This window comes from Caloenas nicobarica, chromosome 1 (assembly GCF_036013445.1).
Source record: "Caloenas nicobarica isolate bCalNic1 chromosome 1, bCalNic1.hap1, whole genome shotgun sequence".
Lineage (NCBI taxonomy): Eukaryota > Metazoa > Chordata > Aves > Columbiformes > Columbidae > Caloenas > Caloenas nicobarica.
The window spans coordinates 71,899,106-71,917,256 of record NC_088245.1 but is presented as its reverse complement, the minus strand read 5'-3'; the positions used below and the strand labels follow the sequence as shown (position 1 = coordinate 71,917,256).

The 18,151-nt window shown below is 40.8% G+C and overlaps 1 protein-coding gene across 1 annotated transcript in view; it reads left to right on the top strand.

Moving 5' to 3' along the window:
* Positions 1-18,151, top strand: part of FAR2 (fatty acyl-CoA reductase 2) — a 150,953-nt gene that overhangs the window by 127,281 nt on the left and 5,521 nt on the right. Inside the window, exons 7-11 of the mRNA XM_065658393.1 lie at positions 1,070-1,188; positions 3,647-3,714; positions 9,226-9,397; positions 14,457-14,586; positions 17,008-17,135. Coding sequence (XP_065514465.1) covers positions 1,070-1,188; positions 3,647-3,714; positions 9,226-9,397; positions 14,457-14,586; positions 17,008-17,135 — 617 coding nt within the window. The remainder of the gene's footprint in view (positions 1-1,069; positions 1,189-3,646; positions 3,715-9,225; positions 9,398-14,456; positions 14,587-17,007; positions 17,136-18,151) is intronic.

Here is an 18,151-nt window from a genome sequence, read left to right as displayed (position 1 = left end):
TTTGCCCCTTCACCCAGTCCTTTCCTCTGGTTTTACATGTATTTAAATTATAACAGCTTTTTTCCTTCCTTGCTTCACCAGTGCTTTTATCCTTCCAGCTTTCACTGGGTCCTCTGCTTCTACATCAAACTAAAGTTCATTGCATTTTATTTCTTACATGTTGGATAACTCTATTGCAACTTTGACTCTGCCACTGGGGGTTTCTTTTCTTATTGACTCTGTTCTGCCCTCATACCTGACACACTAGGTGAAGTTCCTTCACCCCATTTCACCTCCAAATTTCTATATTACTGAATTGCCCTTTCTGATTCAGTCTGCTGTGTTGTCGCTATGTCTCTCCTGTGGAACTTTCAAGGACTAATAGGTCATCTGGAAAAACCCTTGATAAGTATTCCAGTTAAATATATATATATATTGGGGATCCTGACTCCCTGACAAATGCACTTTCAGCCAGAGCAAAATTAAAATTTCCTGCTCTTGCCTAACTCTTTTCTTTGGCTGTCAGTACTTTGTATTTTCACTCATTCATTTCCTGAGCTTTGTTGGGTGGTGAACTCTTCAAGGCAGGGGCTGTGTCTTGACTGTATCTTTGTGCTTAACAGACACAGATTTGGAAAGGAAGAGGGTGTGAATACTTCCAAAGGAAAAGGAGTAAACTTTTTGAAAAGCCCATTGGTGTCATTTCCAAAGTGGCTACTGCCTCTGAGGGACACTGAGACCTCTGTCTGCCTGTGTCATTTAAGAAAATGTAACTTCAGGTATCATTGGGAATTTTATTTCAGTAAATTCAAATATATTTCTTTCCTAAGGTATTTCTTACAGGTTGAGTTAAATAAGAATCACAGCTTTTCTTATACATGGCACAGATGACAGCATGTTTCAGACTTCCTATGAAAATGCAGAACAGTGGGATCCACATGAGGTCGATCTTTGTTTTCACGGAAACCAAATAATCTTCTGCAGCAGGTGCCAGGCTTGAAAAGTGCTAATGTGACAGTCTGTCCTCAATCCCAGACAATGAAATCTTACCATGGCCTTACATCAGTGACGGTTTTCCTTTGTCCCACAGGCAGGCAAAGGGATTCTGCGGACTGTCATCGCCAACAACGAAGCCGTGGCAGATATGATTCCAGTAGACGTTGCCATCAACCTCACCCTTGCAGCTGGGTGGTACACAGCTGTGCACAGGTGGGAAAGCACTCTTGTTTTGCCAGACCTGGGCATTTACTGCCTACATCAGGACTTTAAAGGGAACCAGAAGCTAACAGAAAATCTGTGCAAGAGCCTTGTTGATTCATTTTCTGGTTCGTGTTTTCTCACCTGGGTTGGCAAGGACTAAGGGTGCAGCAGAAGTAATAAAGGCAGGCTTTAGAGCTAGGAAATCTCTAAGCTACAGGTGAGACCTATTTCTCAGTACAATGTAGGTTCAGCTGACAAGTCTGCCTCTCAGAAGTCACTTTTCTGAAGACCAAGAGCTTTACTGTAGATGTTTTTGGGGCCTCCTTTCTCAGGCAGCTGCACTGAGTCACTTTTCAAGTGGCTTCTAGAGTTTTCTTGGTGAAAATGCTCTGCCTCTTTTCCTTGGAAAATGCTGCACAATAAATGTATTATGGCCTCATATGACAGAGGAGATGATCTAAAAAAAAAAAAAATTGCCTTGTTGAGAAGGGTATGTAGAAGTGACATTAAGGATTTTAGATCTTCTGTGAACCTCTGGCTCTGACCTTAATCATTAGGTAGGAAGCACTAACCACATGGATTATTCTGGAGGTTTATGCAACTCTGAGAAATCAATACCAGGCAAATAAAAGGCACAAATGTTTCACTTTGCAAGGCAGAGTAAGCCATCTGAACTGAGGGTAGAGGAAAGCTGCATAAAGTAACCCAAATATAGGGATCCTAAAAGGATTTTAAAAGGTAGCTCACCAGCTTTTCAGATTTATTTTTCTCATAGTTTCATACCTGTCCATCAGTAACCGTCAAAGCAGCATGGTCAGGGAAAAATAAATATGGCTTCCCTTACACACACACCCCTGAGAGGCTCCAGATGAAGAGGGCTACAGCCTGTCCATACAGCTGGAAAAGGAGATGAACATGTGCTGATGAGCAAGCAGTAGATCAGCATGCAGGTAGACTTCCTGGCCCTGGCCATGGTAGAAGTGCCTTTTTTCTAAACTTTCATTGTCAAACGATACATGGATTTAATCTACTTCCCACACAAATAATTATTAGGCTAAAGGAGAAATTGCAGAACTTGATTTAATGCTTTGTCTAGCTGAGCACAACCCCAAGGTTAGCAGTCTGTATTAAAAAAAAACCAGCAGCATGTATGTGGGGTTTGTTTTGTTTGGGGATTTTTGTTTGTTTGTTTTTTCCAACTCATCAAATTAGAAAGTAGAAAGTCACTATCCTTCAGGGCAGGTGACATTAATGAGTGAAATTAGATTCTAAAACTTAGCAGGAAGTTGCAAGCTTTGCTACATAGCATAGAAGCTCTGCAAAGCTCTACATTTTACCAAGGTCTCTGACTCACATGGCGGGTGGAAAATGGAAAAAAAAATAACAGGAAGAGTCTCTTCACTGGAAACTGGGAAAATGGAGAAATCATTGTAATTCAGAGTTACAGGAGACCATGGATTCATAGCTTGACATGTGTCTATCAGTCCTAAGCATCCCTAGAAGTCTGCTAGGGATTAGTAGTAATGATAATATTCAGTTAAATGGCATGATTTCAAAGCATGAAAAACAAAACAAAATACCTGTACAGTATCCAAATGCAGTTTTCAAGTATGAGATGTCCTATCTCAGGTTTAGGGCTCTGTCTCCTGGTCTCTTCAGTCACAGGAGTTTTTAAAAGAGAGGTTTCTCATAGGCAGCCTCCTCCTGTGGAGAGAGGCTCCGAGCACCACAGGTACCTGAGGAGCACTGAGATGCTGTATCCTCCAGCGAAGCTGTTGTCCCCTGTTCAAGGCCAGGTCTCATCTCTTCTAGCACTTTGGCACATGGCTCCACCCACTAATGTAGAGTAAGAAAAATGCTGCATTTGCACCCTTGGCAAGGCAGGCTTAGATAAAAAAGCTTTTTGGTTAATTTTTGCGTTATATCAAAGGAAGAAATAAAAAACCAGTATGATCTATATTTAATTCAAATACAACTATCAAGCTTTATTTGGTACTAAAATTAGACTTTTGTTGAAATGTGATTTGTAATCACCACCCTAAAAAACGGAGTTTAAAAGTAGCGCAAATCGTATTCACTAAGTACATCATTGTCAAATACACACGGTCTCTGAGGTTGGATTGAGCCAATTATTTACAATGTATTAAGAGAAATTGTTTTTAAAATTCAGAAATGTGTCAGTATGCTTGCTTTTCTTATTGTTTTTATAATTTTTGATAAGTGATGTATGGATGATTTTTCTTAAATTCCATCCATCTTTATTAACTTCATATGCTTTCCAGAATCTCACTGAATCTTATCAATACTTTGTATTTTGTGCTCTATTTTCATATTTATGAAACATGCCCTCTTCTGCATTTTTTATGAGCCGATATTGTTTCTTGGGCTGATAGCTTTCAGGCTCCTCTAATAAAGCTTTGGGTGCTTTTCTACACACCTTAAAATAATATTTCTTTCTCTTTTCCAGGCCAAAAAACATGTTGGTGTATAACTGCACAACAGGTGGAATCAACCCTTTCTTCTGGGGAGAAATGGGTAAGGTCTAATTAAGTCTAGAACATGTCAAACATCAATAGCATTCCACAGCCAGGTTTTGAAAAGGTAATTTCCTATATTTAGGTGGCACTCGACGTCTGCCATTCAAACTGTGTGTGGGAGGCCCAACTGCAGTGAGTGAGGGCGCTGTGAGCAAAAGCTCCCAGTACTGGATATCCAGCTCAGGAAAGCATTTCTTCAGTATTCATTGTGGGCATAATCTCATTACAACCCAGAAAAGTACATTCTTTGCTGCACTGGTGTATTAAAGTGATGGAAAAAGGGACCAGTCCCTTAATTCTACAAGAAGATGCTCTGTGTAGCTATAGCTGGACATTTTCCTTTCTGATTTAGAACCTTTTCTGGGTTTGGGCATTTTCATGCTTTGAAATCACTTGGAGTACCTTGCTAGTGAGTGGAAACTAGTATATTAAGGAAGTAGAGTACGCTTTCTTTGTCTTTCTGTGCAGAAAATTCTAAACAGAAATAATTGGTGTAGACTTGAGAAGGCAAACCTTGAAGTGACAGATGTGCTTGAAGAACAGTTTGCCTTTTGAACATGAAGCCAAGTAGCAAAATTGGATTCAGTTGTGTACTGTGAAATACTACATGCAGTCAGTACATTCATGGACAGATGCATGGGGTCTGATTCCCTTTCTTCCATACATTCATTCACATCTTTGCGCTTTAAATAAAGGAGGCTGGCAAATTACTACAGTGTTATTTCACCTCTCAGCTGCTGCTTTGCATTTGGTTTTGCATCATTTATGTAGCAAACTCTAGTCAACAGAGAATTGCATTTTCAGAATGAGGCTTGTCTCAAAATCCTACTAATGTCCTACCATGAGATTTGATCAAGTGATCTAGCAGGGAAAAGCTTTCAGCAATTGACTGAGCTGAGGGAAAATCACACCAGGTTCCTGACATTTTTGAAATGAGAGATGTGATGTTGTGGTTAGTCACAGATTTTCTGTGGCTTTTTCACAGGAGTAAATGCAAAGCTTTTCACTGGCTACTACTTTAGGCAACAGCCACCATAATGCTACCTGAGGTTTGCCTTTCTAGCCCATTTTCAGTGTAATTTTACTGATGAAAACAGCAATGTATTAATGCATTGTAACTGATTTCACTCTGTTACTTTGCTCATAACTGTGGATTTAGCAATTAAATCATCTGGGTGCAGCAGAAGTTTGCATAAGCAGTTCAGTTGTGTGACGGGACTGAAGTCAAAATTTTCTTGGGTGACACTGGAGCTCTTTCTACTCCATGTTGTATCTACAGTTTTCCTCAGAGGAGCAAGCTGCAGAGGGGTATTAGGTAAAGATTCATGAACAGGAATTAGGATAGAATACCAAAGAGCAAAATTTTGCCCTTGAAAATGTTGCGTGGTTTAAGAAATGAGTTTGGAAAAGGCTCATCACATGAAGATGTTACAGCCGTAGCCATCCAGTTTGAATTCTCAGTTCAGCCTTCTACCAATTTATTTTTGGTAAATACACATAAGTCTAAAATCTTCTTTATATATATGACAGAATTTCTCAACCCATTCATATACTTTCTCTGTATATTATTATTTGGCTTCTAGGCAGCCAGTCTCATGGCATGCACTTCCAACAGGCCTGTCAGAGCCAGGATCTCTTAAATAAGAGCGACCACTGAGTAGTCCAGCCCCTGCGCAGAAGGACTGAACTTCACCCATCAGTTCTCTAGTTTGCAATGGGGCAGCATCTGCTACTCAAGTCGTTACCTTCCTTTTCGAAAGCCCATTTCCAACTATGTTTAGCTCTGCTAACTTTCACCCTGCAGGTTGAAATTCTTGAGGCCAGGTCTCTACCTTCAGTGTTTTTTCAGCTTGGTCAGAATTTTTCTTTTTCCTTGGCATAAAAGGAGCTGTTTGATGTAAACATACAGAGGACACAGGATCAGCAGATGTGGTGGGGAATGGGAGTCATCTGGTATGGAACTGAGCATTTGCTGGAAATCGGACATGGGGTTTGCAGAGAGAAGGACCTGGGCTACTTGGTTAGGGACGCTTACAGCAGGACCAGCTGCAAGAATGACATGCAAACACAACAGAGTAGGGATTTTTTGGAAGGAGAGGAGGACAGAATAGAAAAAGATTGGGAAAATTGAGACAGGAATGGGCTGAGGATGCCCTGGGTAGGGAACAGAAATGACTGAGATGGGGACATTTTGAGTACAAAGGTGATGAGCTTGAAGGGAGGGAGGAGAAAGAGAATCCAGAAGAGAATTATTTGAAAAATGTAGAAGTCTAGTTAAGAGCTTATACTTAAACATCCATTGCAGACCAGTTTATTCTACCAGTTTCCAGATACAGACAAAGCTCTGGTGTTAAAAGGGGCCTTAACTGACTCATGTCTTTTCCAAATAATGCTATGCCTTGGGATTTTTTTCTCATTGTCTTCCATTACTGCTACTATTTTTTCTGCTGTTACCAAAATGTGGTTAGACAACCGAGTATTAATCTGTAGAAGTGTATTCTGCTTTGTTGCAATGTAGGTCTTGCTAGTCTGACATTGTGAAGTACATTGTGCAATTTCTGCTCAAAACTAAACCTCAGAGGGCTTTAAAATGGTGTTCAGCATGTGAAAATTTAACTTCAATTTATCCTTAACATTCTACCTGGGCAAGACTGGTGTCTGATTCTCCCCCTGCTAAATCTGCCTTAGAGTTGTGGAATTCGCTGCTGTGTTTTTGTGCTGTGGTCAGAGGGGAAAGACCACCCACCCACTAAATTGTTTCAGGAGCTCCTAGAAGTGATGTGTTTCTGGCTCGGGATTCTCTGCCTGACCTGTCTGTCTGTCTGATTCTTTCTCTCTCTCCAAAACTCAAACTGTTATAGCATAACAGAGTTGCTACACTTGCGAAGCTGAACACGTTCCACAAATTAGGAGACAGTGCAATCGTGCAGAGTCAGTGCAAGCCAGGGTAAGGGAGATCCATAAGGAAAACACCCATAGCATTAACTGTTCTAAATTACGCAAAATCGGTGTTTTCCCAACTTTCTTCCAGTAAATCTTTCAGGTTGTTCTCACTGCCTTCATATGTGCATTTTAAAATGAAACAGTTTTCATTCCCGACTTTCAGAATTTTTATTGAGTTTTCAGTAGAAATCTCATCTGCTCTTGACATGTGCTTCTCACACCAAGTAATATCATGGCATAATTCTGTGGCTTCTCTACTACAGCTGCATTTCCCACTAGAAGCTTTAAATAACCAAGATGATAAGGGTGTTGCTGATTTGTGTGAATTTGGTGCATGGCCAGTGATTTGAAATGACAAGGGATGCAGTTTCCACTTACTGATTCGTTCTTACTTGCTATCCTGGCCAAAGATACCAAAAATGCAAAGAGAGAAGAAAGGCCGTAATGTCTTTAATGTGTTTCCAAAGGGAAACCTTCCCAACCAGTTTACAGCTGAAAACTAGATCTGCAATATATTAACATCAGGATTTGAATAAATAGAGCTATAAATATATGCTGCAGACAACGTCAAAACTGTTTCAATTCCAATATATCAGTGGTTCCCAGTTAGACTGAAAGGTTTCCATTAGGAAATGAAGTGAGCAAGTGAAACTAAATAAACTTTAAGCAGATGAGAGTTTGTGAATAAACTGTGATTTAAAGTGCCTCTTGAAGAAATTTCCTTAAGGAGAGAAGCACTAGAGTTCATGGGATTGCTTTCCTGATCCATGAGCTACTTGAATGGGCACAGATATACAGCTCTCCCAAACTGGGAGCAGATCTCTCTATGTTTGAGCCAGCTAGGGCTTTGTCAAAGTATAATTGTAGTAAATGGCCGTGCTGCTAGCACAGAGGAAAGGAACTCCTCATGCACTGCTTAGACAGACACAAACTCTTCCAAGAGCTGGCCAGGACAGCAGCTTCTTCCCAGTAGCCCATCTCAAACTATTCATTGCTGCTCCGCTGCCAGGAATAAACACCTTTACAAAACTTCAGTAAAACTGCTCTGGTGAGCCCCCCCTGCCAGGCACAACTACATAGGAAAGTTTAAATAGGAGATTTTTGCTAATGCTTGCCGTTTTGAGAGAGCATGCTGCAAAGGATAAGTTTTCCATACCACAGCCCTTGAGATGACCATGAGATAACCACATCAGTGTAGTGTGGCTACATGAAACAGAAGAGATGGCAGCTCTGGCTGTTCAGAGGCAAGATGAGCTTCAGGAGAACTGGTCTTCACCCATTAAACTTGCAGCATATAGGATGCAAAAATTAACAATGAACTTGCGCTAAAACTAGATTGTACTATTTTAAAAGTCGTTGTTGTCCCAACTTAGCAGGTAAGTGGCTAACTAGTCTCCTGTAGTTGCTGCAGCTTAGAACAAGTACAGCAAAAATCCCTACTTGAAGTGCAGTAATGAGCCCACCGCACAGACATGAGAGGACTGTCTGAATATTATGATTGGAATCTGCTTATCTAAGGATGATCTGGATGTTTCTTCTGACTTGCAAATTCTCATCTGATTGTCCATTTGTAACATAAGCTTAGACAGTAGACTATAACATGAGCACAGATTGATGTCGTAACTCTCAAATTCATGTTTAAAAAAGTAAAAAGAGCCCACATATTCTTCTTTACTGAGCTCACTGGTGCTCAGGAATAGGAGCACCATCTGTTTATAAGTCCCTAGAATTATAGTTTTCTATTCAACTACTGCAATTCTATTAAGCCTCTGCAATATGCAAATGCCCCAGATATGCACATGTAGATGCCACTTCTGTGGCACAGTGCCATTGCAAGAGCTCAGAATCAGGCCCAATGTATTTTTGTGCCTTAACATACAAAAAGAATGAAGATTACCACTCTATCATTAGTTTTCAAGTTAACAATGCAAGACAATTTGGTGATTTAGTGCATCCAGAGCTCCTCTGAAAAAAAAGGCTGAAGTATTTGTTGTTGTGGATCAGATGTGGTTTGAATGGATATAACGAAGTCTTTCTAGAAGCAGCCCCCTATGTGTGTAAGCAACTTGCCCCGACTCAGACTAATAATGACATTAGCCCTTCTGAAAATTTAGTTAGAAATTAGAAGTGTCATTTTTGTCTTATGCTAGTGTATCAAAATTTGCTTTCAGTGATCTGAAGATATGTTAACACTTATCAATTTCTTCAACATGAACTGCAGGTGAAAGCAGACCTGCAGTTCCTTGGTTTGAAGCGTTTGAGGCTACAACTGCCCTCTTTTCCTCCATTACATTTTGGCATTTTATTAAGGAAGTTTATGTCTGCTGCTATTAAGTCTAGAGTCAAACTGTGTTTCAAATAAGCAATAGATGGAGTCATCAGTTTTAATGCCAGAAGGGACCATGAGATGATCTTTTCCAGCCCGCACTGACATAGTTCGCAGAACTGTAGGCTAAATGTGTTAAGCACTGTAACTTGGGCTTTACCGCAGCATGTTGGTATCGTTGTGCCCAACTTAGCTGAAATAAAGTGCCTGATATTAAGTAAAATGTCTATTCCCTTACAGAGCAGTATGTCATGTCCACGTTCAAAAGGAACCCTCTGGAGCAGGCCTTCCGAACACCCAATGCTCACTTGACGTCCAACTACTTGATAAACCAGTACTGGATAACTGTCAGTCACAAGGCACCAGCCATACTCTACGACCTGTACATGAGGCTCACGGGGAGAAAGCCCAGGTAAGAAACCACACACCTTCAGCCTCCCACACACCTGCCACTGTTATGGAGAGCAGACCTCTAACAAGTTCAGCGAACTGGCTACCTCAGCCTGGGATCCCTGGTCTTCTTCCCATCTTCAGGCCTTGTCTTCAGGATATTGCTCATAAAGAAAAGGAAGCACATGGCCATACTTAAGCATAGCCTAGGGTTCCCACCCATTCCAGTACCTGGGGGACAGCACACGTTTTAAACTGAACTTTACAAGCTCCAGAGGTTCCCAAGCCATCAGAAGAAGATTGCAAGTTATGTTGTATAGCAAGATTTCCACCATTGCAACTTTCCGATATGATTGTCTCTATCTGTCCTGAGTAAAGACTTAAGCTTGTGTGAGGACTTGTTACTGGCAAGGTTTAGAACATTTTAATATTTATTCCTCATAAATCAGATGGCATAATTAGCAGCTGCCAGCACTGGATCAGCACCCTGAAATCTAGGACATTTCCGAGTATGAAAAAATTCTGAATTGTATTTATGAGGACAGTTTACCATTACAAGTGGTATTTGAGCCTTGGCAGTGTCATGGCTCAGAGGAACACGGGCACACATGTGCCATATGGAAAGAATCCTGGTGTAAATAACATAACTCAGCCAATGTCCTTCACTCCCTGCCACCACAGAGAAGAATTTATTGTGCAACACAAGAATGGCGTGCCAGCATTGTGTTCCATGTCAGCTGCTCTGTGCTCTTCTGCTTGCTAGAAAGCTGGCTTTAGCTGTTTGCAGGAAGATCCCTGGCTGATGTAATGCTTTGGTTTCTCTCAGACATTCTCCTACAGAGGGAAATTGGTCCATAAAAAGACTTCCAGTTATCCCGGAGGCAAGAATTACCCTAGAAATAGTGGTAAATTGAATATAAGGAAAAATAGGCTGGAACCTCCAAGTTCTGTTGAAACAGGCAACAGTAAGATTTTGGCATTGTGGTTACAATTGACATTTCATAAAGTTGATCAGCATAGGTAGCCAATGGACATTGGTTGCAATACTGTACTTAAATTTCAAACAGAGCTTAGCATGAATTCATGCTGAGAAAGATCTCTTCATCTGAACTTTCAGATCTGTGATCTGAGCAAACACAGTGCAGTGATGAACTTGTGAGTTCAGAGTCCTTTTTCTTATTTTTTATTTTAAAATGTAATTCCCCATTTCTTTTTACACGCTACTTAAGCTCATCCAGGTACCACTGCAATGTGGTAGAAAGCATAGTAGCAGCTCATTCTTTCTTTTTTCCACAGCTACCTAAATATCAGGCCTTTATGCTCCAAGGGCAGTAAACCACATTCAAGTTTTAAAAGTTGAATATGTCGCTGAACCTGCTTTAAAGTTTCCCTTTAATTTTTCCCTCTGCTGTAAACAGAGGACCTAGGCTTAACTGTCTTCCCACCTCTCACTCCCATCTGTTGAAGTACAAGCTATCTTCATGGCAGTTTCTTGAATTCTCTCCATGACCCTATGCCACTTTTGCCAGCAGAAAGGAGAAACTTCTTTGCCAGGACCAAGAATCAGGCTTCAGTTCTCTACTGTATCCATACTCAACTCATCATAAGCTGATGGGTTATTATATGCAATAGGTTATCTGGGAGCTGCTTATGGTTTCACAAGTCTGCCCTTGATTCAGGACCAGTCTACGACCTTCACTAATTTGAACTGCAGGATACTTGGTGGGAACTCAGTTGTAGTTCCTCCTGTGGTTATCACACGAAGCACCCCACCTACCAAAGGGTAGGTTCAAAAGTCATCTCCTTCAGCTTTAGACTTTTATATACTGCCTCTCCTGAGAAGCTTACTTTAAGTGTTAGCTCATTTCAAATGAATTGCCAGGTATCTAGCAAAATGGCCCTAAATGGCTAACTGTTATTGCTGCACATCCATCTATGACTTTGTAAATAATGTGGTTTATATCATTACTAGTCTCTTGGGGCAATCTGTCGCGCCTGGGAATCTGTTCATGCAAGGCTCACTCTGAGAACAAATAAAGAAATCATTGCTCTAAACAGTTTTCTAGAAGACAAGATGCATTTCTAAAGTGTAACTAATAAGACTATCGGTGACAGCTTCGTTTTTTTCCTCTCTGTTCCTCCACAGCAGAGAATGAGATTTTCTATAAGAAGTCTTTGCTATAGTTTCTCAGACACTGGAGAAAAGCATGTTTCTTCTTGGTTGATGTTTTTTCAGTGGACCATTCCTTCATCCGAATTAATAAATATTTTGAATGTGGTCCCAACATTTGAGCTCAGTCATTCAGCACGAAACATAGTTTTCATACATACGTTTTTAGATGATCCATTTCTCTTTTTGACCCTCACTTTTAGCCACTCAGGTATGTTGCTTTGGCTAGATGTACAGTCAGAGCTTATTCTGCCCACATTGACAGGAGGCCATGTGGATAGCCTGTGTTCAAAACATGAGCAGGGACATACAGTTGATTCTCTTATAATTTTTTTCTGATAGATTTCATTAACTTTAAGCACTTTAAAGATACTGCTGGCTTTTGACGAGTCAGTTTGAGGGGCTACTTCAGATCTTTGCAATCTAGCCACATACTGTTTCCCAAGTTCCTAAAAGGTATTAAAATATTTCACAAAGCTTTGCCCCACACTACTTGCCTACACATGCACAATCAGGAAGATTAATCTAAGGTAATTTTAAAGTAGTTTAGATAAACTGCATTCAATCAATGCACACATAATTATTCAGAATGAAGGTTCCCTTAATCTGATGGTGGGCTTTGCTTCTAAAATGAAAGCCACTTTAATTCTGAGTAGGAGTGTCTATGTAAGGTTTTAGTGCTCTTTCAATTCACTTTGGGTAAGCTGTGCAGTTCTCCTCTGAATTGATGTACTCATTGTGTCTTTTTCTGCTGTGCTTAGTGCTTATCATTGTGGCAGTCACATCTGCATGGGGAGAGGCCGGCCTGGCACCATTCTTCCCCAGACTGCCGCCTTTTATTTGTCACAGCAACTGTGTTACCCTCTGGGCAGTCAAAATTTTCTTATGAAAACAGCTCTGTTTTCCACAGAAATCAGCCTTTCTCTTGCCCTCATCCAGTCTGAGAGAACATGGTGTTCTCTCAAAATTCACCAAGTACTGCACATCACACTTTAAAACAACCGCCTCCCAGAGGCCTTTTGTACTCATGACCATTGGGACAACTGTAAAATAATCCTGCAGGGTAGGACAGCATTACCGTTATTGCCTTTTATATAAAAAATGAATAATATATAAAGGCCAAAACAGACGAGAGACCGGAACCTACATCTCCGAAGTCCCTGTTAAGCAGCTGTGCCCCTGCAGCAGTTTTCTTCTTTATTGGGGCACTCACACTCCAGGAAGACATTCAAACAGTTCCCCACCACGGCCCACCCCCCAAAAAAAAAAAAAGCTTATGCACTTGGATGATTTTCAGGGTCATCCACCAGGAGTGCATGCTATCAGACCCTTCCTGTATAAGGAAGGACATAAAAAATGCTCCAAACTGCCAATATATTATGCAAAGAGAGGAATGGCCTTTAAGAAAAATGATTTTTTTTTTTCTAGTTTAGGGGGAGAGAGATTAAAGAAGCCCAAAGACATGAAAAGCATGCCACTGAGCTGAGTGGTGTGCTTGATACTCTAAAAGAAAGGGATGTCATCCAGAAGGACCTTGACAGGCTTGAGAGATGAGCCCACGCAAACCTCATGAAGTTCAACAAGGCCAAGTGTAAGGTCCTGGACATGGGTCAGGGCAATTCCAAACATGTATACAGGATACACAGAGAATGGATTGAGAACAGCCGTGAGGAGAAGAACTTGGGGGTACTGGTGGATTGAAAATTGAGTATGACCTGGCAATGTGTGCCTGCAGCCCAGAAAGCCAACTGTATTCTGGGCTGCATCAAAAGAAGTGTGACCAGGAGGTCAAGGAAGGTGATTCTCCCCCTCTACTATGCTCTGGTATGGCCCCATCTGGACTACTGCATCGAGCTCTAGAGCTCCCAACATAAGAAAGATATGGACCTGTTGGAGTGAGTCCAGAGGAGCGCCAGGAAGATGATCAGAAGGCTGGAACATCTTTTCTGTGAGGACAGGCTGAGCGAGTTGGGGTTGTTTAGCCTGGAGAAGTCTTCAGGAAGACCTTATAGGGTCCTTCCAGCACTTAAATGGGGCCTACAGGAAAGATGGGGAGGGAGTCTTTATCAGGGAATATAGTGATAGAAAAAAGGGTAACAGTTTTAAACTGAAAGAGGGTAGATTTAGGCTAGATATTGGGAATAAATTATTCACCATAAGGGCGGTGAGGCACTGGCACAGGTTGCCCAGAGAAGTTGTGGATGTCCCATCCCTGGAAACATTCAAGGCCAAGTTGGATGATGCTTTAAGCAACCTGGTCTAGTGGAAGTTGTCCCTGCCCATAGGGGGTGGGGTTGGAGCTTTATGATCTTTGAGGTCCCTTCCAACCCAAACAATTCTTTGATTCTATCTGAAAGCTGAAGTTGAGCAACGGACTTCAAAGCTTGTTAATGCTGCAGATGCAGTCACCTCTGTGCTGGAGACAACTCCAAAAATAAGAGCCTTGCTTCAGAAGCCAGCTCAGGCTTGAGACCAGAAGAGTGTTTGTGTGGTAGAAAGATAAGTATCCACCTTGGGAGGCAAGCACTATACCTTTGTGGTTTTGCAATCTCCTGTGTAGACTTCATACCAGTTCAGATGGGCTCTTCCCCTCACACATGATGTAGATATGGTCTCCAACTCTTGTTTATTTCAGGCCAGTAAGTTAGGCATGAGTCCTGCCCTGGGAAATGCATGTTTGTACCCAGCATTCCAGCCAACAATAAAAGATGGGGAGCTATAGGCTCAAGATTCAGCCAGAGCAGTTAGATTTGCTGAGCAAGTGCTCAGCCTGGTGAGCAAAACTGAAGTGCTCATCAGGATATGCAATGCCTGCTCATCTGAATCGGTGAAAACACCTACAGAGCAAACCGACAGCTTTTGCATAAGGTCAAACTTCCTATCCACCTCTGATGATCCTCCTCTGTTTCAGAATGATGAAGATCATCAATCGACTTCACAAGTCAATGATGCTCCTGCAGTATTTCTCCACCCAGTCCTGGGACTGGTCTTCAGATAATATGAATATGTTAATGAGTCACCTTAACACAGAGGACAAAAAGGTAAGCATGTCTTGAATATGGATTGCTAAATGCCAGTTCTGTTCATCTGCAGCAATTGGTTTTAGTGTACTGCTAAGCTTATGAGTGACATCTGCCTAGATGACTGGAACTGACTTTAGCTTGAAATAATTTATTTCCTCCTTGTTTTATTAACTTATCAGGAAGCTTCTGTTTATTACAGGAGAATGTTTTCTCTTGAGGTGTATTGCTCTTTCTTCTGAGACAGGTCAGTCACTGCAGTCTTTTGAGTTAACATGGCCCCTCTCTGCCTTGTGCTGTCAGTTTTCTATTTGGCCTGTAAACAATCTGGATTTGTTTCCACAGACAAAATGAATTGTACAAAGGGAACATAACTTTACATCCTCAGTGACCCAGCTGTACTCAGGCCTTTGAGCTGGAGAAGTTAAACACATCATATGTAACAGTGGCACCACAGTGCCCTGTGGTTGGCTACATAGACTGGAATACTCAGTGGATAGGAAAGCTAAGGACATTCCTTTTTTGATGGACACATGATATTTCTCTTTCGAAAAAGAAAAGGTCAGTTCCAGTTTTCACATCACAGCTCTGGTCCCCAAGAATTTCAGGCATCCCCTTTCATGGTATGATGTGACCATGTTAACTATTGTGCTATACAGGGGCCCCAGAAAGACAGTATCAATGGTAATGCAAAGATATGTGCTTTGGGGAGTTTCATTGTAATTAATTAATCACTAAAAGCTGTGAAGTATTCCCACTATCTTTTCATCCTAATTTTCTAAGTATTTCGCTGTTGGAAAACCAGGAACCTCCTTTACAACATCCCTTTCTCCCTCATCTCTTCTGGCAGTTGGTAGCTTTTTTTGGGAGATCTAGATGGGAATTACTTGAATGATTTTGGCATTTTCATCCACATTGGTTTTAATGGGCACTGCACAGGGAAAACTTAATATATAGAGTCTTACCCTGAACAACATGAAAAAAGTTCCTGTTAGATTTAAGTCTCCAGAGAACAATTACTTTGCAGGATGTAAGGCTCTGCTGTAGTCTTTATAGGTTTGAAATACTACTCCTTAAGAACGGGATTGTAACTGAAAGACTGAAGAGTACTGTGATAAACTTGAATGTACCTTGGGTCAGTATCTCCTTGCAAAGAGATACTTAGGCATTCACATCAAACTAGTCTCACTCACATCATTAAATTCTTGCACAGACTCTGAGTAGTAGAATCAAGAGTTTTCTCCCCTAATCTGCAGAGGGAGTGTATGCAGCAAATTCTAACTTCTAAGGGTAGTGGCACTGCTGTGACTACAGTAGAGAGAACATAAGTGGTAGGATAGGAGCTGGTTCTCAGGCAGATAAACAAGAAATTACACCATCGAGGACTTAGTGCAAGCTAGGCAGAGTTTCAGGCTTACCAAGCTGCTTATGAGACCTCTGTGAGATGCACCACATCCCGTGTTGCCACTGCTGCATTGTGAGCAGCATTCAAGCTATTGATAGACAGTTTATGGGCAGCACACATTTCTGTATGTATCTGACAGACACACCAGGATCTGTGCAGTAGCTAATCCCCTGTATTTGACAGAGTTAGCTAACTCTTCTCTGCTCAGCTATTGCTGGTCTGATACCAAAGCTCTTGAACCAAAGCAAATGGTGTGGATTGGCATAGAGGTGAAAGGAAGATACTTTTCTGAGTATCTTCCCTTGTAAGACCCTGTAAATAAGAAGTGCCATTCACTTCACTCCTTTGTTTAAACAAAAATATTCTCTACAAAAAAACCTCTTCCTCTTTACGAATCTTTTCTTTGCTCTCAGACAACCACCTGAGAGCTTGCTATCAATTTTTCCAATAATAGCATTTGAATTTTTCAGGGGTAATTAACTCTACAATGAGATTTTGTTGATGCCAAACAACAAAGTAACCTATTTCTTGGACTTCTGCCGATCTAGATGATGAGAGAGAATGCAGCACAACACAGAGTAATACTGATGCAGAGGCAGCTGTTGACTTAATGTCCAATTAATTTATTTACACATAACTCTAGTGACACATTAAAAACTGCATGGAGGTTTTCAGATTAATCTATTTACCTGAGTGGAATGCCATTTTTCTTCCAAAATTTTGTGTGTGTGTGTATAGTATGTGTGTGTATAGATACATGTGTTTATGCACAAATGGCCACCTGAAAGACAAGTTCATCTGCCAGTTAGCACTAAATTTCTGCTTGCTTTTCCTGCATTCCCAGCTGGATAAGACACTAATTTACAGCTGTGAAATATAGTCTGTTAGTGCCCATGTGTTCTTGGAAGCTTGATGGCTTTAATAGCTTCAGAGCGGGGGGCCTTGTCAGGAATGGAGGTCAGCAAAGAATTGATGCTTAAAGTGAACTTGTTTCGAACTCTGGTGTTTAACTTCTGCTCTTTGTCTTTAAATCCCAGTTATACAACTTCGATGTTCGTCAGCTGCACTGGTCAGAATACATTGAAAGCTATTGCCTAGGTGCTAAGAAGTACCTGCTAAATGAGGACATGTCTGGCATTCCAGCAGCAAGGCAGCACTTACGAAAGTAAGTCATACCCAGTGACAAGGACAAGAACTCCTGGCTAGTTTGAATGGCTTTTGAGGAAAATTGTTCTATCTACATTGCCATAATTGTTGTTGAATAATATGGAAATAAACATAGTATAATTTATTTCTTAGGGCAGAAGTTTGATAGTATTTCATTTTTCCATCCTGTAAGAAAGAGGACTTTTGATGATACTAATGATTAGGTGTTAGATATTATGCCTTCCCAGCAGATGACCAAGTAATTAAGTTACAATGCAGAAGAGGAATACGTGAATGCAGAAGTTCCTCATCATTCAGAATTACAATAGAAAAATACAAGTCAGATTTAGATTTTGTGAAGCTCCTAGAATTTTTTAGCAATTCAAACACATAGCATAAAAACGTCAGGCATTTGTATGATTTTAGATTTCATTTTAAAGCTGGAGTTTCTAGTTCCTTGGGGGGAATGGACAAAAATTTTCCAAAATCAGTGCAGACCTTATGCATTTAATCTCTTGAAGTAAGAGCCTCATTCTTTCCTTTAAGAAAAAACACTCTTGTGCACTGTAAATTCTAGAAGCGTAAAACAGCCTGCTGCCATATGAAGGAATCCTTTAAAAGTTTTTTGTTCATGGGTCATTTTTAAAGGATCTATAAAAACCTCTATAAAAGGCCACTAATTGCAGTACTGCAAAAGTGAAGACCATTTATAATTATTGAGTAATTTCCCAACATTAAAGACAAGGTTTCAACCAAGAACCTTACTCATCAGCTGCTGCAAAGGTCCTCCAGCCTGTCACCAGTCCTACTAAGTAAAAAATAGCCAATATACCAAATGAAAGCACAAAGTATTGGACCTAGACTATCATTAAGAAAACAACTCTCACTATGACTTCACCATCTATTCTGGTCTGAAATGAGTGCACATGGAACAAGAGACACTTGCAATAAAGGTATTCCACCTATTCCATTAACTATTTACTATCCCATAACTTCAACACAATCATTGGCAAGATGGTAGGGACATCTTAGGCA